General features: G+C 52.7%; 10 protein-coding genes across 18 annotated transcripts; 5 read left to right on the top strand and 5 right to left on the bottom strand.

The window, feature by feature from the left end:
* Nucleotides 1-85: 85 nt before the first annotated feature.
* Nucleotides 86-899, bottom strand: KVP18_004744 (uncharacterized protein; the record flags this gene model as incomplete). Of its 2 annotated transcripts, XM_067957677.1 has the most annotated exons (2): nt 86-642; nt 671-899. In XM_067957677.1, the coding sequence occupies 2 exons, from the start codon at nt 897-899 to the stop codon at nt 86-88; spliced, it is 786 nt and encodes a 261-aa protein (XP_067812574.1). The 2 variants fall into 2 exon arrangements, with proteins under 2 accessions (XP_067812574.1, XP_067812573.1); XM_067957676.1 differs by lacking the exon at nt 671-899 and having other exon boundaries at nt 86-490.
* Nucleotides 900-1,172: 273 nt separating this feature from the next.
* Nucleotides 1,173-2,603, bottom strand: KVP18_004741 (uncharacterized protein; the record flags this gene model as incomplete). Of its 2 annotated transcripts, XM_067957670.1 has the most annotated exons (4): nt 1,173-1,516; nt 1,546-1,774; nt 1,801-2,204; nt 2,231-2,603. In XM_067957670.1, the coding sequence occupies 4 exons, from the start codon at nt 2,601-2,603 to the stop codon at nt 1,173-1,175; spliced, it is 1,350 nt and encodes a 449-aa protein (XP_067812567.1). The 2 variants fall into 2 exon arrangements, with proteins under 2 accessions (XP_067812567.1, XP_067812568.1); XM_067957671.1 differs by lacking the exons at nt 1,801-2,204; nt 2,231-2,603 and having other exon boundaries at nt 1,546-1,684.
* Nucleotides 2,604-2,623: 20 nt separating this feature from the next.
* Nucleotides 2,624-3,295, bottom strand: KVP18_004740 (uncharacterized protein; the record flags this gene model as incomplete). Its single annotated transcript, XM_067957669.1, has 1 exon — nt 2,624-3,295. One exon carries the CDS (start codon nt 3,293-3,295, stop codon nt 2,624-2,626), a length of 672 nt encoding a protein of 223 aa, XP_067812566.1.
* Nucleotides 3,296-3,434: 139 nt separating this feature from the next.
* On the top strand, nt 3,435-3,833 carry KVP18_004746 (uncharacterized protein; the record flags this gene model as incomplete). The annotated part of the gene is made up of 1 exon (XM_067957683.1): nt 3,435-3,833. The coding sequence occupies one exon, from the start codon at nt 3,435-3,437 to the stop codon at nt 3,831-3,833; it is 399 nt and encodes a 132-aa protein (XP_067812578.1).
* A 101-nt stretch (nt 3,834-3,934) lies between these two features.
* On the bottom strand, nt 3,935-5,779 carry KVP18_004739 (uncharacterized protein; the record flags this gene model as incomplete). Its single annotated transcript, XM_067957668.1, has 1 exon — nt 3,935-5,779. One exon carries the CDS (start codon nt 5,777-5,779, stop codon nt 3,935-3,937), a length of 1,845 nt encoding a protein of 614 aa, XP_067812565.1.
* A 252-nt stretch (nt 5,780-6,031) lies between these two features.
* On the top strand, nt 6,032-7,912 carry KVP18_004743 (uncharacterized protein; the record flags this gene model as incomplete). 3 transcript variants are annotated; one of them, XM_067957673.1, is made up of 2 exons in its annotated part: nt 6,032-6,735; nt 6,763-7,912. In XM_067957673.1, 2 exons carry the CDS (start codon nt 6,032-6,034, stop codon nt 7,910-7,912), a joined length of 1,854 nt encoding a protein of 617 aa, XP_067812570.1. The 3 variants fall into 3 exon arrangements, with proteins under 3 accessions (XP_067812570.1, XP_067812572.1, XP_067812571.1); XM_067957675.1 differs by lacking the exon at nt 6,763-7,912 and having other exon boundaries at nt 6,032-6,739; XM_067957674.1 differs by lacking the exon at nt 6,032-6,735 and having other exon boundaries at nt 6,776-7,912.
* A 59-nt stretch (nt 7,913-7,971) lies between these two features.
* KVP18_004747 (uncharacterized protein) lies at nt 7,972-9,783 on the top strand (the record flags this gene model as incomplete). Of its 2 annotated transcripts, XM_067957684.1 has the most annotated exons (2): nt 7,972-9,034; nt 9,059-9,783. In XM_067957684.1, 2 exons carry the CDS (start codon nt 7,972-7,974, stop codon nt 9,781-9,783), a joined length of 1,788 nt encoding a protein of 595 aa, XP_067812579.1. The 2 variants fall into 2 exon arrangements, with proteins under 2 accessions (XP_067812579.1, XP_067812580.1); XM_067957685.1 differs by having other exon boundaries at nt 7,972-9,783.
* A 119-nt stretch (nt 9,784-9,902) lies between these two features.
* On the top strand, nt 9,903-11,175 carry KVP18_004749 (uncharacterized protein; the record flags this gene model as incomplete). Of its 2 annotated transcripts, XM_067957687.1 has the most annotated exons (3): nt 9,903-10,381; nt 10,410-11,040; nt 11,071-11,175. In XM_067957687.1, the coding sequence occupies 3 exons, from the start codon at nt 9,903-9,905 to the stop codon at nt 11,173-11,175; spliced, it is 1,215 nt and encodes a 404-aa protein (XP_067812582.1). The 2 variants fall into 2 exon arrangements, with proteins under 2 accessions (XP_067812582.1, XP_067812583.1); XM_067957688.1 differs by having other exon boundaries at nt 10,410-11,175.
* A 194-nt stretch (nt 11,176-11,369) lies between these two features.
* Nucleotides 11,370-14,272, bottom strand: KVP18_004736 (uncharacterized protein; the record flags this gene model as incomplete). Of its 3 annotated transcripts, XM_067957663.1 has the most annotated exons (2): nt 11,370-13,846; nt 13,873-14,272. In XM_067957663.1, the coding sequence occupies 2 exons, from the start codon at nt 14,270-14,272 to the stop codon at nt 11,370-11,372; spliced, it is 2,877 nt and encodes a 958-aa protein (XP_067812560.1). The 3 variants fall into 3 exon arrangements, with proteins under 3 accessions (XP_067812560.1, XP_067812561.1, XP_067812559.1); XM_067957664.1 differs by lacking the exon at nt 13,873-14,272 and having other exon boundaries at nt 11,370-13,622; XM_067957662.1 differs by lacking the exon at nt 11,370-13,846 and having other exon boundaries at nt 13,847-14,197.
* Nucleotides 14,273-14,461: 189 nt separating this feature from the next.
* KVP18_004748 (uncharacterized protein) lies at nt 14,462-18,212 on the top strand (the record flags this gene model as incomplete). Its single annotated transcript, XM_067957686.1, has 2 exons — nt 14,462-15,610; nt 15,651-18,212. 2 exons carry the CDS (start codon nt 14,462-14,464, stop codon nt 18,210-18,212), a joined length of 3,711 nt encoding a protein of 1,236 aa, XP_067812581.1.
* Nucleotides 18,213-18,328: the final 116 nt, after the last annotated feature.

Here is an 18,328-nt window from a genome sequence, read left to right on the forward strand (position 1 = left end):
AATCGCTGAGGGGTGGCACAGGCAGACCGTTCCCACGCGGCGGAATCAAGACCTTCGAGAAGCAATCCGACGGCTGAGTTCACTGCTAGACGTATGCCTGGTACCCACTGCTATCCAATACATTCTGAGGTTCGGATTCGGACGAAATGCAGGTCCGGAGGCGCTTTCGAATTTTGCTGTGTGATGCCGAAAGAGGGTCGCACTTGCAGAGCATCTTTGAAGATTTGCCGTTCTGGATCTTTCGGGCGATCGCGAACAAAGAGTGGATCGCGAAGAAGCGGCACCAAAGAGAGTAAACTCTCGCGTCTCGCCTCGCCGCTTTGGAGTTCAACGTTAAGTCGTCCATCAGGGTGCAGCAGTCACCTAGGGCTCGTTCGTATGATTCGCCGTAGAGTGACATGTCTGGTATCTCGCTTATCGGGACGCTCATCACAGCGGCTAGCGGTCTTCGCGCTGCCTGCCATGTTTGCAGCAGGCAGTAACGCATCATGATGTCAGCAGTCGCAGGGGCTTGTCGTGTTGCCGCATCGTCGTAAGATAACCTCGTCACCGCGCGGTGGTAAGCAGGAACAACCTGAACGAGCCACGGCGCAGCATCAATCACTGGCAATAACCAAGGATCTAGTACACTGCAACTGATATCTGTGTCCAGATTCCTGGGAAGCCCCACCTAAACCCTCCAATACCAGCGTTCCCAGTTCCCAATAGCAGGACATAACGATTCCGAAATTTGCTGTGAGGTCTGGTCTGCGGCCTGTAAGGTGGCCAAACCAGAAGTCAGCATCCCGGCTAGTGAACTCATTCAAGTTTTTTAGTGGTTCCAGGACAGATTGATCGCCTACTGCTACTTGCTGCAGCCGGTGACTGATGCGATTGAGCCGTTCAAAACCGGTAAGCATCTTAATACGTATTTATCATAATGACGGACTCTGAGCAATCTTGGGAGAGCACACCTGAAAGTATTGAGGACGAGAGAGAACTCTACTCCTGGAAAAGTGTGTTCCAGGTTTCCGAGATTCCACTAAAACCTTTGGACATTAAGGTGAGAATTGCCAACGAAAATCACAGCAGTATGTCACTCCTAATCTTGATCAACTAGAGAGCGAAATGCGTCGAGCGCTGGGGAAATCAGGGCCATCCGCATCGCAAGAACTTATGACTATGCCCTCGTACTAGACGCCGAACAGACCCAACGATAAGATGGGATAGATGGTGGAGCTCATAGTCTCGTTGAACGTAATATGCATCGGCAAACAACAGCGCGCGTTGTCGTTGGCCAGAGTCATTCGTGCTTCCGCTGGAACTCGCAACATAACTGCCGAATCTTGTTTTGCCACAATACCCCACGCGTTGCCTGTAGGCTCTAGACTCAGAGCGTCGTTCTCGCTGCCCGGAAGCAGATCGAAGGAGAGTTTCGGCTGGACAATCTTCAGGGTGCAGACGTCTGAGTAAGGCTCGGAGGTCGACTCGTTATTCCTGTTCAGCGCTGTGAGGCCGGGTTCCACCGTAATAGTCACTGAGTTGAACAGCTTCTGTTAAAATTACCTTGGACGTCTCTTCTGTTAGCCACAACCAAGTCGATGTAGCCCTTAAACCCCGGCTTCAAAGCCTGGAACCGCTCCTTCAAGGGCCGCGTTTCCAACCCCCCAATCGGAGGCTCGCCAACCACAGCCTGCTTTAACATCAATGCCGGTGTCCACTGACCCAGAAAAGCGGACGTCAGGTAGATAAGTGAGGTGCCTCGACGGTAGCATTTGCTCAGGATCTTGGAACACTGTGTTGATGTCCCCTAGACCTCACCACTCCGCACCGTTTGAAGAACCGCGCTTGCAGCAGTGGCCGTCGAGCAATTTGGATGGAGCTCCCCCTCGGAAATCGTGATTGAGAGGGCCTGCCCAGTAGCTGCCGTAGGGGAAGCGCTTCCTCTACCGAGAGCTTTACGCGTGCAGCCGCCTTTACGGACCTTTCCGGATGCTCAACGCCTATGAGCTCGTCCAGCGTTTGGTAGCTAGCATCGCTTCGGAGTTCCTCGAGGCCCCATTTCCATATGGAGTCTGCTCTGTGGTCGTCCTCTGATTTGCTGTGGCCGTGACTTCGGAAGGCCGAATCGCATGATCTCGCACCTGAGTTCTTCTCCAAAGCATTGCAGAGAGCGATGAAGTTGTCCGTTGGACGAGATTTGATTTCTCGGGCTGTTAGGTGCTCTGTGTGATGATCAGAAGCACCTCACTTATAAGCGCGTCCTCTGTCGTTTTCACAACACCACTATCGAATCCACAATAATCGCATGTCGCAATCGCAGTCTCTGCCTCCACATTGGATCTCAGCGGCTGACTGCAGAGAGGGCACAGGAAACACGACGCGCACCTATCCGCGTGTACAATGCTGGACAGAGAGACGTTTCTGAGGCAGTGAGGGCATGACTTGTCATCCGGCTCCTCAATTGTGTCCAGACGACAGCGCACGTCACTACACACGTCACAGAAGAAAAGCTCCGATTCGTTAAAGAGTTGGACTCCTGACAGCTCAGGTGGGGAAATACGACTTCCGTTCAGCGTGCTGCGGGGTGAGAGCAGCCCGTAAGCAACCCCGATGCAAGCCATTAAATACGGAAAAGTTTTTTTCACCAACGCGCAGGGATTAGGTCGTCCATGGTTCGGAGCTTTCGTTTTCGAGACTTCGGGAACTCTTGGATGTTCGGGATCTCTGAGATATCTGGTAACTCTGAGATAACATCTGGGAACTTAGGGAACTCTGAGGTCTTTGGGATATCACACTCCTGCGCGACTTCACCAGCACCCATAATTTCTTCTGCTGCCTTCCACAAATGCTGCTCAATCTTTTCAGAGGCGTCTTCATTTCTCCTTTTGACAACGGAATTGAATAGCTGAGTGTTTACGAAATTGCGTTCGCCGGTCGTAAACGTGACGATGCCACCAATGCGTTGCTTGACGAAGCCACCAACGCGTTGCTTGACGATGCCGTCAACGTGAAGGTGCTCGCCTGGTGCCGACCTTCGAAATACACTGACCTCCTGGATTTTCTTGATGGTCCTTGGCGGTTCGGTCGATTTTGTTGCTTGGGAGAGCGGGGGAAGCACAGTGACGTTTGATGACGCTTGGGTTGAGGGAAGCGGTGGGGGGAGTGAGGGCACAGATGACGGCGCTGTTGCCCGTAGGATGGGCGCAGACGCTGATTCCTGGGCCGCAGGGGAAATCGTTGATACATTCAGGAAGCTTCCAAGGATGTGATAGAGACCCTTCTGGGACTTGGAGGAGTGTACACTCAGCTTCATGAAGAATTACTTGATTTTGTTGGTTAACGAAACCAAACCAGTACTCGTCCTCACATCATAAACATCGAAAGGCAACAAGTGCTGCGTTATCATTGAATCTTGAGCCCCAACATACTTTTGTGCGTGACAGATATTGCTTATGCAAATCAGTGCCAGAAAGTCTCAGGACACACCAGATATTGAAGGCGCCGAGACGCTGGAAAGTCCTGACATTGGCACAGACTTCACAGATGACTCGTCTACCTTCCGCACGCCGCAAATTGTTCCGTTCAGACGAATGACGGAGCCCGTACCGGAATTCGTCATGGTAACCCCTCCTATCGAGCACATCACCCCCAGAACTCCGGACGCACCCAAGCGTTGCAAACGCCGGCGACACACAATCGGCGTTCCGACGCCTGATTGGTCTGAGGATGTCATTCGAGTTCCGACTAGCCTGATGCAGGTGTGTCGGACCAACACGTCTCCGTTGGAGGAGTTTATGGAGAAGCAGCAGGCCTTGGAGTCTAGTTTGAAGCGGAATGCGCCGCCTGTGTAGTCTCAAGAATCAAGGACCTGATTCAACCTCTAATGGAGGAAAAGAGACCTCCAGAAATGCTCATGAAAGATATGTTACCATAAATGTTGAGAGTTCCATCATTAGACCATGAACTCATCTATTGTTCCGTGGTCCACAGCGGCCTGTCGGAGTCTTGGGTGTTCCAGACCTTCGGCTTGAGCCTCAATCTCTTCTAGCATCGAGGCCACCTCAGGGTGGTTTTCCATCACAGCGATTTGCTGTGGTTTAAAGCCGAGCATGTTGGTTGTTCCGGGTCGAGCGCCCCTTTCTAGCAGCAGCTTCGCGGCCTCCATGTTACCGAAGAAAGCAGCATAGTGCAGCGGCGTGTTGCGCATGTGAGCGTCCAGAGGCGTGTTGCTGTCGATGCTGTCGAGACGGGATAGGTCGCCTTTGGCAATGGCTTGAATTGCGTTGTCGTTTCGGGCGACAGCAAGTGCAGAGGCGAGTTCGGTGGAGGTATCCGACGTATCGCTCTGCAAATACCTACGTTGTCTGTAAAGGTTCCTCCAATAATGCCACTGCTTGAACAAACTGAAGTAGCCAATCATCGAAACGCCACCAAAGATCAGGCAGCCTAGAGCGATCACGCCCGCAGCACTCTTTGTGATGTCAACGAGGGCGAAACCGTCTTGAACCATCAAATCCGCCGAAGCTGTCAATTTTTGCAGCCATGCATCGGTAGCGGCTTCGTATTGCTTGGTGTCAGCCAAGTTCAGCCCGTAGAATCCCCCATGCGGAAAGTTTTCGTAGATTAGGGAAAACTCCTGTGACACCTGAGACGTGAAGGCCTCCGCCTTATCTCGCACTGCTCGGATGGCCCCCTGCCTAGCCAACCCCTCGACGGGCTCCAGTGTTGTGAGTGGGATGGCGATCGCAGCGCCAACGACCAAAGCCAGAGATCCCAAAAAACCAGTGACGACCCAAAGCAACCCCAGTGACAGGAATGACATCAGCATTCCCAACGGCGAGGGTGAAGGGTGGCGAGAGTGGCGCTGGGCGATCGTGTAGATCAGAGAACCCAGGGCTGGCAAAACGAGAGCAGTAACCACGCAGCCTAGCAGGAAAACGCCCGGTGGCAGCCAACCCATCACAGGCTGCAGGATCGAGTAGTACTTGTCAAGTGAAGATGCAGTTGTGCCTGCCCGACGAGTGGATTCATGGCGGATATGACCCAAAAAGGCATTCATAACATCCGTAGGCGTCAGTTCATCAGGCGACGAAGATGTCGGGAAGGGAGGGTAGTCAGGGAGCAAGTCTACTGAGTGCTTCTGCAGGTTTCGAAAGTAACAGCTGGAAGGACAATTTAGGTAGAGTTGTCGGAAGGAAAGGCCGTAGAGCACACATCCAACGACCAGTCCACCCAACGTCAGCGCCCAGAGGGTGGATAGCAGCAGTACTGTACAGCCTCGGCACCGGTTCGTCTTCTGAGGTGGCCTGCGGAGGCGATCAGCGCCTGCGCGTCCGGGAAGCACTCTAGCCGTACGCCGACGGCATTGCGGTAGGCATGCAAACCACAGGTTATGCAGTAGTAGGAGCAACATCCAACAGGTCCCGACCACGGCAGCAATCAGGTGATAAGGATAAAGCTGCACGCTCCTGAGTGCGTATGTCCAGACGCCCCATTCGCTGGGCTTTGACCAGCTGGCTAGGTCTGAAGGGCACGATTCCACGCCCGGGATCAGGGAGCTTAGATTGACGCCGAAGATATCGGCGTCTCCAACGGTGCAGCCAAGCATCCCAACTACCTTCTCGTCGGTCGTCCTCCACAAGGAACCCGCAGCGTGATTCGCAAATAGCGGGAGTGCTCGCGTGCAGGTCGCTAGCTCACCAGGTTGAAACTGTAAGATGTCAGCCGCGCTGGCACAAGAGTCTTCTCCCGGGAGACCAAACAAAACCTTCGCTATCCGCCGAAAGATATCTCCCATCAAAATGCGGGAATCACACCAGATAATTTGAGTAACGGCCTTGCCATTACAAAATGGTGTTGATCAGTCAAACTTGCCAGACGCTTATGGCGCCGATCAGTTCAAACTAGACATCCACTTTGGAGTAACGGAGTCCCGTCATTGCTGATTGAGGTCCGCCTCGAAACGATGACATCAGTGCAGTTTGAGTGCAAGGCGCGAAGGGCAATGAAATCCCTTGTGACTTGCGCTAAATACTCGAAACTCCTATTAATGTTGAGGCTGTTGTGGCTTTGGTCCAGTGTGACGGCGTTCTTGCTGCATAAGTACCCAATTGAGGACGTCGCAGCCGAGTCCCAATGTCAGATCGCCAATGAAAAGGTATTCTCGGATGCAATTAAGTCCCAAGGAAACACGATTGTCTTCTTCTACGCTGATCACTGCAGCTTCAGCTTCGCTATGGCAAACGAATGGGGTAAGATCTGCCAGAAGTTTCCTGGCGATGGCGCGACCATCGGAGAGCTTCAAGAGCCCATCACGGTTCTTATGGTCAACCCCCTCAAGTATGAGACGATAGCAAAGGAACAGGGCATTTACCAGTTCCCGGACGTGAGGTTATATCGGACTGGTATTGGCGGGGAGAATACGGTGGTCAACTACGCAGGTGAACGCACTGCCACAGGTATTGTCCGGTGGCTCAACCACTTGGTTGATTCAGTTGAGACGATTACGACAGTTGAAGAATACACTCTGCTGGCGAATAACCACACGGATTCAGTGGTGGTTCTCGTATTCGTGCCTATGAATGTGCCTGGCGGAGAGACGACCCTAGATGCGCTCCGACAACACCTCCGAGACGTGTCGAACCTCGAACAGGAGTCCTTCTTCGCGCTCACTCACCAACCTGAAGTGGCGTCGCACGCTGTGCAGATGTGGAGAGGCGGAAAACCTGAGAGGGCTAAGCACGCATCGGAACTGTGAGCTGCGAAGTCTCGATAACACAGAATCCAGACCCAAATGCCCTTCCTGCTGGTGATGAATCCGTTCAGTCACCAAACAGAAGCGACTCATGTCCTCTTCAACGACGCCAAGGAGGATTTAGAGCCTACCCTTGTGCTCTTTCCAGACGAGATGTCCTTCATCCGACCTAAACCAGGTGACCAGCCTCGAATCGAGTCTGTTTCAGTGGAGGACCGGCTCAAGTCTCTCCAAAACAAGGAGAGCATGGTGCAGATAGTCAAGGAGTTCAGGGTTCCAAAGGTGGCCTTGTTCCATGATCTGAGTGCGGCCAGCATCCTTAGGCAGGCTTCAAATGGCCTCCCTCTGTTGTTTGTCATCGCTCACGAGAACTTGCTGAAGAAGTACGCACAGGACATTTATAACATTGGTGGCTATTACCGTGCAGACATCCAAGTGGTTCTCTTGGACCTGGAGTTGGCAGGGTACTCCGGACCTAAGATCATGCACATTCTGGGCATCGAGACTGACGAGGTGCCGCTCGTCAGCCTGGTAAAGATTAAGCGTGACCGTCTGCGGTTCATGCCAGAGACCATTTATCGTCCTCCATTCTCCTTCTTCCAACTACCGCCTACTAATGATAGCGGACCACAAGAAGCGTTCAACCAGTTGACGACCTGGCTTCAGCAGTACGCCAACGGGCAAGTTGTTGAGTTCCTCAAGAGCGAGCCTTTACCCGACCCTGAGGACATCATACATGGGGAGCCGCTGCCTATCGTAGGGTCCAACTTCTTGAAGGAGGTTATGGAGGATACGTCGAAAGATGTCCTCGTGGACTTCTACGCTCCTTGGTGTGGTCATTGCACGCAGTTCGAGCCCATACTGAAAAAAGTTGCAAAGTACTCGACTCTGCTCAAAACTTTGAAGATCACGAAAATCGACGCCACCAGAAACGCATCACCCGGCTTGCGAGTAGGCTCATTCCCCACCGTCATGTTGTTTCCCGCGAAGGCGAAGGATAAACCTCACACCTATGCTGGCCAACGCTCTCCTGAAAAACTCCTAAGCTGGATCAACAACCACGCATCGCACAAATTCGACGTACAGTCCGTCGTGAGTAAGTACGAAAGAAACCGAGCAGGAACGAAGCTGATGAGTGAGCAAGAGAGAATCCGAGCGGTGCTTGATGAACTTTGACATGAATATTGGTACAACTTAATGCATGAGAAGTGTTCGTAATTACATTACCAGGTGTTATGATCGTTTCCTTTGTCTTTTTTGGAACCAATATCGTCCTAGGGTCTACTCCGTCACCGGATACAACTGAGAATGTAATCACAATGAAACCGCCAGACCCTCCGATAGATTCAGGCTGTGTAGGGGCCTGTTGTTTGATGCCCAATTATTGCCACCAACACGCAGCTTGCCATTCAACCGACGACGCTCACGGCATCATAGGAATCATTAGCGCGATCCCCAAGTGTTCTTGCCTGCCTGGCTTCATAGGCGACGGAAAGACTAAGGGGTCTGGGTGTGTGAACCTAGACGAGTGTGCCGAGGGCCTTCATGACTGTGAGCAGATTTGTGTAGACGCCTCGCCAGGGTTTTCATGTGCTTGCCACTCCGGATTTCGCCTTCGCTCAAACCAGCGCGCCTGTGAGGACGAAGATGAGTGCGCTGCGGGAACCCACAACTGCGAGCACGCCTGTGAAAATACCGTGGGATCTTTCGTGTGCTCGTGTGCTCCAGGGTACAACTTGACCAGTGGTCACAGCTGTGAAGACATAGATGAGTGCCAAGGAGACAATCAGTGTCCCTACCCTGAGCTCTGCCACAACACCGAGGGAGCGTATGATTGCGGGTGTCCTCAAGGCTATACCTCAGAGGGTCATCTATGCGTCAACGTCAACGAATGCCTCGCTGAGCACATCTGCGGCGACAATAAAGGCTGTCGCGACACCGCAGGCTCCTACGACTGTTTTTGTCTCCCAGGATTCACACCCCATGAGTCACCCGACGGCTTGGACTGCCAGGACGTCAACGAGTGTTTGGACCCTGAAATTTGTCGGGCCTCCGACGGTTCCAACCCCCGATGCGTAAATACCGTTGGAGGTTTCACCTGCGTCTGCCCCAGCGGTTTTGAGTTCGAGCCGACCTCCCGACAATGTCAGGACATCGACGAGTGTTCTTTCGATCCCTGTGGCCTGAAGATGTGTGTCAACACTGAAGGCGGGTACGTGTGCGTATGTGGCGCGGGATACAGAGAGGTTGGCGATGTATGCGAGGACATTGATGAGTGTGCGGAGGGGATGCACATTTGTGAGGCGGGCTGCTCGAACACAGACGGGTCGTACGAGTGCGTGTGCGATGTAGGGTTCTACAGCGCGGCAGATGGATACGGAGTACAGAAGTGCTTCGACATCGACGAATGTAAACTGGGTCTCTGCTTCGGCAAGTGTTTGAACATTTTTGGCGGGTTCGTTTGTAGCTGCCCTACCGGCCACTTCGAAACTGAGATGCTTCTGGACAGCTTTGATGGGCAGTTCGATGTTCAAACACGTGCAACCCTTGAATCCCTCAAGGTTACCGAATCCGAAATCCAAGCACGGACCTCGTGCAAGCCCCTACCACTCTGCTCCTTCTCAATGGCGGCTCTGGACCTCGAGCCGGCGAAGGCAGTGCTTGCCGCTCGTGACGGATCTCTGGGCGACCTCCTGTGCCCAGACTCGTCGTGCATCGACGACATGGCCGGATACAGATGTGATTGTCCAGCGGGGTTCCATTCACCTGACATGTTGGTCACTTTTTTACCATCTCACTCCTTTGATCAAGAGGTTGCTACTCCTCTGCTTGACCGGCATTTATGGGCTATGGCCACCATAGATTTGCCGGTTCAGACCTTCGAAGACCTCTGCTTTGACACCAATGAGTGCCTCGTCAACGCCTCCTGCCCTGCTGCGACACCATGCTGCACCAACACCTATGGCAGCTTCAAATGCGCAGCGCGCGTCAACACGTTTTCAGGATTTTCGTGCCCGTTAGGTATGATTGACACATATAAAATTTAATATCTTTGTCGAGTATTCGCTACGAACTATCTGAGCGGCATATCTGAGCACAACTGAGTGCGTATGAGCCCACACAGCACTCTATTTCTCCCCGTTAACCTATTATTCGGAATATCACCATGGCCAAGCAGTTCGACATCATCTTGTGGGGAGCTACAGGTTACACTGGTGGCCTTGCGTTGAAGTACCTGTTCAACCGTTACGGCACTACTGTGAAGTTTGCTGTGGCGGGCCGAAGTGTAGAGAAGCTGGAGGCGCTAATGTCAGAGCTCCAGGTGTCCGTCAAGGTTCCATTGTTGGAGGCCAGCTTGGAAGATGAGGCAAGCCTACGAAAAGTGGCAGCTTCATGCAAGGCGATTATCGCTTGTGTGGGACCTTTTCGTTTGTATGGCGAGCCGCTAATGAAGGCCTGCATCGCTGAACAGACCCATTACGTCGACATTACCGGCGAAACGGACTGGATAAAGAAGATGGACCAGAAATACTCGGAGCAAGCGAAGAGCCAGGGAGTGACTCTCATGCCGTTTTGCGCCTTTGAGGCTGCCTCCACGGAGATGGGGTTGATCCAGCTCTTCAATGAGGCCGAGAACATTGAACAGTGGGTTTTCCGTTTCATTAGGACGCAGCGGCGCTGCACTCTCCGAAGGCAAGGTCACGCAGACATTTCAAACTTCCGGCGGCGCCTTCTTTTCATCGGGCACGATGAAGACAATCGCTTCCATCGTGGCTGCCGGTGACGTTGAAGGCTCTCCTCGCCTTTCTCCGTTCGAGTTGGCTGGAGTAGCGCCGAATGAGTACGCTCGCAAGAACAACTCTACTTGTGCTTTCTTCCTCCCTCGTTGGGATGACATCCAGGAACGCTATCTGATTCCCCACGCTCTGTTGCCTGGCCTTGTCAACTACTCTCACTGGACTAATCGTCGAAACGCATTCGTCTACGGAGAGCAGTTGATTTTGTCACTCGGAGTGCCAGTCGCCAACGTGTTTGTCGCCTATTTTCTGACCTTCTGCCTCATTGTGGTGGGAATTGCGATGCAGATTGTCGCTCGAGTTCCCGCCTTACTTAAACAGGTCCTGAAGGTGGCTGACAGCGCTCCGGCTCCTGACGCCTCCACAACAGTCACCACAAGTGGCATCCTCTCAACTCGAAATGGGCCGCGGAAACTTCGCACCTCTTACAGATTTATGGGGGACGCCTACCAATTCAGCGGTATGTTCGTCGTGGAGGCGGCGTTGAGGTTGGCGCGAAGTGATCCCGTAAGTGATGATGGGTGCGATCTTACACAGGCTCAAACAGGAGTCTGCTCAATTAGAGAAGCCACCGGGAGTGACCTCTGGGATATGCTTAAGACGCACCCTAGGGTTGTTTGCAACAGTGATACTCCGCTGTGATCGTCTTTAACTTGGTGAGCAGAGTACGCCAACATGTGGTGCAAACCAGACAGTATCAACTCCAGAAATCTTTGAGTGGAGGATGTGTTTTGTGAGGCTTTGTAGCATCGTTCAAATTAACTGTCAGACAGACCCGACTCGGATGGTGCGTCGACTAAGCAGAGGGATTTAGCATCCACATTCAAACGTTCAAATTAACTGTCAGACAGATCCGACTCGGATGGGTCAGAATGTGTCGACTGAGCTGTCCCTGTGTCCGATTCTAGCTCGGACTCGCTATCATCCTTCGACTCGAATGTAACTCGGAGGAGATACCTAATCACGACCTGCGCGACATCATAAACGATGTACTCGTTGTAAAGTAGCGAGAGGTCCTCCACCGCCAGCTTCTTCTTGTGCTCCGCATTCCACATCTTCAGCCCCCGCACATTGGGGCCCATGGAGTCTGTGAAGACCTTCACAGAGTGCTGTGAGGCGACAGACGCGAGCTTCTCCTCTTTCGCAGGGGCTGTCCTGCCTATCGCAAATGTATGCAAACAGTCTGCAGCGAGGCAGTTTTCTGCTGCATTCGAGTCGGACTCCCTCTTCAGCAGCGGATCGCCCAGCGCGACCTCACAGAGCATAACTAATCCTTCGTTGTGACTGGTTGTGTGGCAGCAGTACTGTGCAGACTTCGATACAGAGTCTGCGAAATACACTCCCTTACCAAACATATAACCGTTGACGGGTGCTTCCGGGGGAGCAATCAACAGCCCTTTGCTGATGATTGACGCGAAGTTGGATGTGCGTGACCCGTGCCAGAGCAGTCGTCGGTGCGTCACATCTGTGAACTTCTGATTCCGTTCCAGCTCCCCCGCCCTCCGGATCTCAAACGCTTCCTGGATGGTTAGCCGAAACATGTGGGTCGCTCCGTGCGTTTGAGAGAGGGCTCTTTCCAACATGGCGAAATCGTGATGACTGGAGGAGACGACCGAGATGTCAGCTTTGAGTGTGTCGTACTGCGCCACCAAAGGATGTACCTTCTTAGCGTTAGCCAAAGCCTCCGACATCAGCGAGTTAGCTACGGATACCTGCAATAGGGATTCCATTACGTCGACCTTGGCCTTCAGCATGTCAAGTGAAGCGATAGGTAGTGGCGTGAATTTCACGGTGTACGCATGAGGGATGATCTCGTAGAAGTTGTTGCTCTTGGCCTGCACGATCGTATGCCATCGCTTGTTTTCCTTTGCATCATTACCTTCGGTCAGCAGGTTTTGGAGGTCCTTAAGTACTGCGTACGCAGCATTGAGCTGTCGTCGACTGATCTTCCCCAACGGCATTTTCTTCAGGTCCAAATGCTGTGCTGCCAACTGATCTTCCATTAGCTGCTTTGAAAACAGCAAAAGTACAAGTGCCTGCACTGCGTCGTTCAAGTCGCAGGTTCCGACATTTTCTGGTGATCGATCGTCTGGCGCAACATTCTCCGCTTCGGCATGTTCCTCCTCGTCCCCGTCCCACATGTATCCGTCCAGCTCAAGGAACCTGTGCTTTCCAGGCACCGGACCACCGTCGAATCGATCATCAAATAGTTTGCCGGTCAGCTCAGTGAATTTCTTGAGGAATGCGGCGACGCATTCTTCCTTGTCCATCCCATCCAAAAGGAAGTTGTTGGCCCGCTTCCAGCTCTTGTCGTCCACGCGTCCCCACTTTCGCAGGAAAAACCATTTCTTTCCCCGTCGGTACACCGCTATCTTGTAGAACTTATTCACACCTTGGCCAATATCCACTACGTTGCAAGGGGCGTTATACGCGTTGTTGTAGGAGTCGACGTACACAGAGTATTGTGCACCTGCCTCCGGTTCAGGGAGCAGAACATCTGATCCAGGCTTAATCGAAGGGCGCATTGTTCTTGTTTCCTCCTCCTTCTCAACGGCGATCGACGGCATCGGTTCCGCAAAAGATTTCACTGGACCTACCATGTACTCTGCGGCGAATTTCCGCGACCGGAGTATAATCCCTCGAGATCGATCCGCCTCCTCAGAGTCTGCGGTCTTGCGCTTCTTGGGTCGCCCGAAGTGAATTTTCCGATGACACAACGCGTCTACGTAGGAACAGAGTAAAGCAGGAACCCCAAGATCAACGGCATCCAGGAATTTCTTCTTCGTCTTCACGGAAGCTGTACCTGACTCGGGCACGAGGATTGCTGTCGTATTGGGCTTAAGAGTTGTATGCCAAGTCCCACCATTTGTTTCGACTTGGCCTCTCACGCCGGCCACTCCCCCAGGCAAACTTCCAATAGACGTGAAGAATAAACCTGTACATGCCGTACCTTTCATAGGTTTCACCTGAGTCCAGTCATCGTCGCTGTCAACTCGCTTCCGTTTCTTATTCCCATCCAAATTCAGCTTCTTTATGACAGGCATTTTTCTAATGCGTTCAGGTATGGACAATGGCTCCTTCCGTAGCATCGCCGATTCTGAGTAGTCGTTCTCTACCTTGGTGTCAGGATCAAGTAATCGGAAGTCAGTATATGAAAAAGGACACCGGAGATTCCCCTCCACGAACCCGGAACATCGCAATACCGGACCAAAGGCCACGACTGCGTTGGACTCACACACTGGACACGGCGGCAACTTTCCATTGACCAGCAAATCGGCAGCCCACCGGCAGGTGTCTGATGGGGCTTGCTTGTCTATGTTTCGAAGGTGGGAAGCTCACGTGGTATGGTATATCCACTCTCTTCCAGGAGGGGGATGTAGACGTTCTTGCCCGCCTTTATCAAGCCATCAGCCACTTCCCAAACGGCCTTGTTGTTTCGTATCGAACTCTCAACTTTGGGATGTTTCTCGTCCACTTCACAGTCGAAGTGCTTCAAAAATCGAATCAAGTCGTTCCATCTCAGGCCTTGCCAGAAACTCACCTCCTCAGGGTCCTTCACGAACTTCGCGCATCGTACATGACTCCACTGCACATCAAAGCCGTCATGCCAGGGACTCCTCACTTTCTTGCCCAGTCTCACCCCGTCTTTCTCCATAACCTTCATGCAGGTTTTACAGCAGCCACGGCCAGTTGGAGCGTAGGAGACGAGATAGGGCTCTGGTATCGGAGGCGCGCTCATAGCTGATTTGAAAATAGGGGTTAGTTCATCAAGTACTCAACCATGAATCCGGCACGACAAACAAGGATCAGACCATGATTATTTTCGGGTGCTCGACGGGATTTCTTGAAAGGATGGGACTCCTTCGACCCCTCAATCCGTGTGGGGAAATCTCGCCAAAAAGTATTCTTTTTCAGTGAAGAATTAATAATGCTACGTCAGGTTCTTCCCCTGCTAGCAGTTCTTGGGTTTGCGGATCTACTTGAGTGCCCCGCGGGCACTGTTGTAGACCCTTCCAAGGTCTACCTAGATGTGATCCATCACCAGGATTGGTCACACTCCTTCGATGGAGACAAACAGCTTATTGCTTCGGCTTTGACTAATGCTTTTACGGGTTTGAAGAATCTGTTCCCAGAGAGTCGGTTCGGATTGGTGTCGTTCATCGACAAAGCGTTGCAACCTGGAGAGGAATTTTGGCCCTGGAGACTTGATGTTCCCTTGGGTACCTCGACCACTGCGCACATTGCAGATATCGGCGCTGCTTTTGACGACAAGTTCCGCTGTAACACGGATCCCAAGGAGGGAGCGCTGGATGCCCTCACATATACTGTCGAGTCCGGCCAATACACTGCTCGTGCAGAAGACCGGATCCAGGTCAAGATTGCTACGATCCTGACGGATATTCAGTCACACACCAACTCGGAAACGCCTCTGCAACTGGGGAGGTGCGATTTTGGCGCCCATGACCCAACAGACTTAAACCGATGCGACTACGTATCAACCCAGGTCGTTCCGTCTTTTCTCGTGAAGAAGGACGTGGGAGTCGGGGTCATCATCAGCTCGATGGATGAGAACGTGCATAGTTGGTGGGCCCAAAAAGTGGGGGCTTGGGTGGATCAGGGATTAAACGCTGTGAAACGGCAAGCGACCTATGGGAAGAAGTTGGAGCAGACCATCACGGAGACTGTCCTGGATCTCGTGTGTGAGAGAGTTGGAGAGCAAAAACTAATCACTTGTCCCAACGGATCTCGAGTGCGCGCTGACAGCATACATCTGGACGTGATCCACCACCAAGATGCGTCTCAGTCATTCGCAGGTTCGAAGAAAATACTTTCCCAAGAGATAGAAGCGGCGTTTACTGCCGTGTCGCAGCTGTTTCCTCATTCTCGATTTGGATTGGCAAGTTTCAGGGACAAGACTGCTTTCTCTGTGGACGGCCTCTACCCCTACTCGCTTGAGATCCCTCTAACGTCAGACATCACCGGCGTCCAAGAGAGGATACTCAACCTGAAGAACGCCCCCAATAGGGATGGTCCGGAAGCTGTCTTCGACGCCCTCATGTACACTGCGGAGTATATGGTAGGTATTCATTTGCCCATCTGAAGACCGTATTTTCCAGAGCACCTCGGCTCCGTCGGCTAAACACAAGCAACGCGTACGCCTGTTGACTGTTGCCACTGACAACATATCTCAGACACATGAACTAGAAGACCGGAGGAAAGGCCGCTGTGCTTACACTGACACCAGCCCTAAGAGCCTCAACCACTGCGATTACGCACGTGAAAATGAGATGATGAGCGTCCTCCGTCGGAACGGCATCGATCTTGGCGTCCTCCTACCGACCGCTACTCCTCGAGTACTCCGTTGGTGGCAACGGCGCATCGACAACTTCAATCACCATGGACTCCACTCATGGCTGGCCGAACCGACAATGACTACAGGCAGCCTCTCTGCCAAGATTCTAGACGCAGTGTTTGAAGCGGTATGTAGGCCGCGTGAGATAATGGTTACCTGCCCGGATAAGTTCACGTTCAGCTCGAGCGACGTTGTTGTGGAGCTTAACCACGTTCAGGACGCCGTTACATGGGAGACTCAAGGACTAAGCAAGGCAATCGACGACTTGAAGTCGTATTTTCCGCGGTCGAGATTCGGTATGGTCTCTCATGTGGATCGGGCGTCTCAGTGTCGCGAGGCGTACCCCTGGAAGCGCGAGTTGCAACTTTCTCAGAAGACCACCGGGGCTGACTTCGAGGCCAAGCTCGCAAACATCTATAGCCCGTGTCAAGGGGTGAGCAATGGTTTGGATGCCTTGACCTACTCGCTATTCCACACTCCTTACGCTCAGCATGTGCCGGGTGCGACGCACGTCAAGATATTGACTACCGTGTCCACCCGAGAATCCAGAAGGGGAGGAATGGAGGTCGGGCTCCATTGCCCTTGGACTGACCCTGATCCACGCAGTCTTAACTTTTGCAAAGCCGCAACCCCAGATCAGCTGTTCAGACCCCTAGCCCAAAAAGACGTCGCAGTGCTGGGATTTTCGCCGCGCTACGTAGAGGGGTGGTCTACAATGGCTGATACCTTTTCTACCAGCGGAGTTGGATTTGACTGGTACACCTATAGTGCTGGCAGCCCTCGTGAAGGCTTACGAGCGGTGTTCCGGGACAAGGTCATCGCTGAAGTCTGCAAACGCATGAATAGGGGAATGATTGCTTGTTCTGACGGCAGTCTGGTTGACCGCGATGACGTGTTCTTCGAATTGATCCACCATCAGGACGCATCTGCCTCCTTTGTGAAGAGCAAGTCACGAATTGCAGAAGAGCTATCGCGATCGCTGTTTAAGCTGCAGGATAGGTATAGGCACAGCCGTTTTGGGCTCGTGTCCTTCATAGACAAGAAGACCGAACGACGAAGCCGTGTTCACGTATGGCGCAGGGAAACCCCCATCGCCGATAACAACATCTTTGACATCAGAGACCGTCTCCTCGAACTGCGCCACTCGGGTAACCCTGATGCTGACGAGAGTGCCTACGACGCTGTGGCATACTCCGCTGGTCGAGATCTCTTCTCTGTGGCTCCGGGCGTATTCAAGCACCACATCAAGATGTTTACCTTGGCCACAGATGCGAAGTCGCAGACCAAGGAAACTACTGCGAGGGCCCGTATCAAGTCGCTGCCTGGCTGTGACTACGCAAGGATCCAAGATCCTGAGATGCTCCATCGTTGCGGATATGCATCCGAGCATGACCTTTTTGCGGCTCTTAACTCTGGTGTAGGTCTCGGTGTTCTTCTGAACCCGGCCGATGATACTGTGGTCCCTTGGTGGGCCTCACGTGTTAAGAGGTGGCAGAGCTTCGGGTTAACGTCGGGGCTGGAAGTCCTAAGAGGTAGTCATTCAATGCAGGCGCATCTGGCTAGCCTTGTGGACGATATGGTTTGTCAGCATCTGGAGAAACAGGAGGTTGTCTGTGACGACAGGAAGATCGACACTCGCACGATAGAGCTGGATGTATTCCACTTGTTGGACGCTAGCGCGAGTTTCGAGGATGATAGAGGAGCCGTATCCATGCAGGTAGGAGCAGCTATCCGACGCCTCAAGTCACAGTTTCCTTTTTCGAAGTTCGGATTGGGATCCTTTGTTGACAAGAAACGCACAGATCGAGACCGCTTCTACCCAATGATGTTTCACGTGCCGCTTACTGACAGGGATGATGCCGCCCGATTCCTGTCCACGGCCATTCTGGATGTTGATGTCCGTGGGTCACCCGACCCGGCCACCTCTGCTCTCGATGCTGTGGCGTTCGCTGGTTATCACGCCTTCAGTTCTCAGGGTTTCGGCCGTACGCATGTGAAGGTGATCACACTTTCAACGGACGTGAGGTCGAAGATTAGCTCGGAGGACATGAGGCATCTGGGGGCGTGCGACTACTCCAAAGCCACCGCAGGTGACCTCAACAACTGCGACTACGCAGGCATCGATGATGTGGTAGGCTCGCTCCTCAGCACGAACACTTGGCTCAGCGTCCTCACCACCGAAGCGGACGCCTACCTCTGGTGGCAAAACTCTGCCCGACAACTGGAGCGTTTTGGCGCTCCCGTCGCCGTTCGAGCTCGTGACGACTCGCTGGCTGATAGGATAGTCGGAACGGTTAGGGATTTAATCTGTGCTACTCACAGCTAAGTGTATTAATGGTAAATGTGATAAATGTATTAATGATAAATGTACTAATGATCATCAATAATAGTTAATGCGACAGAATATCCGTACTTTCCGTGTTTAAGATCATTTTTAACAAT

This window comes from the organism of the source record quoted next (assembly GCF_019968955.1).
Source record: "MAG: Porospora cf. gigantea A chromosome Unknown PgA_NODE_145_length_33736_cov_325.084_2001-33736, whole genome shotgun sequence".
Classification (NCBI taxonomy): Eukaryota; Apicomplexa; class Conoidasida; order Eugregarinorida; family Porosporidae; genus Porospora; species Porospora cf. gigantea A.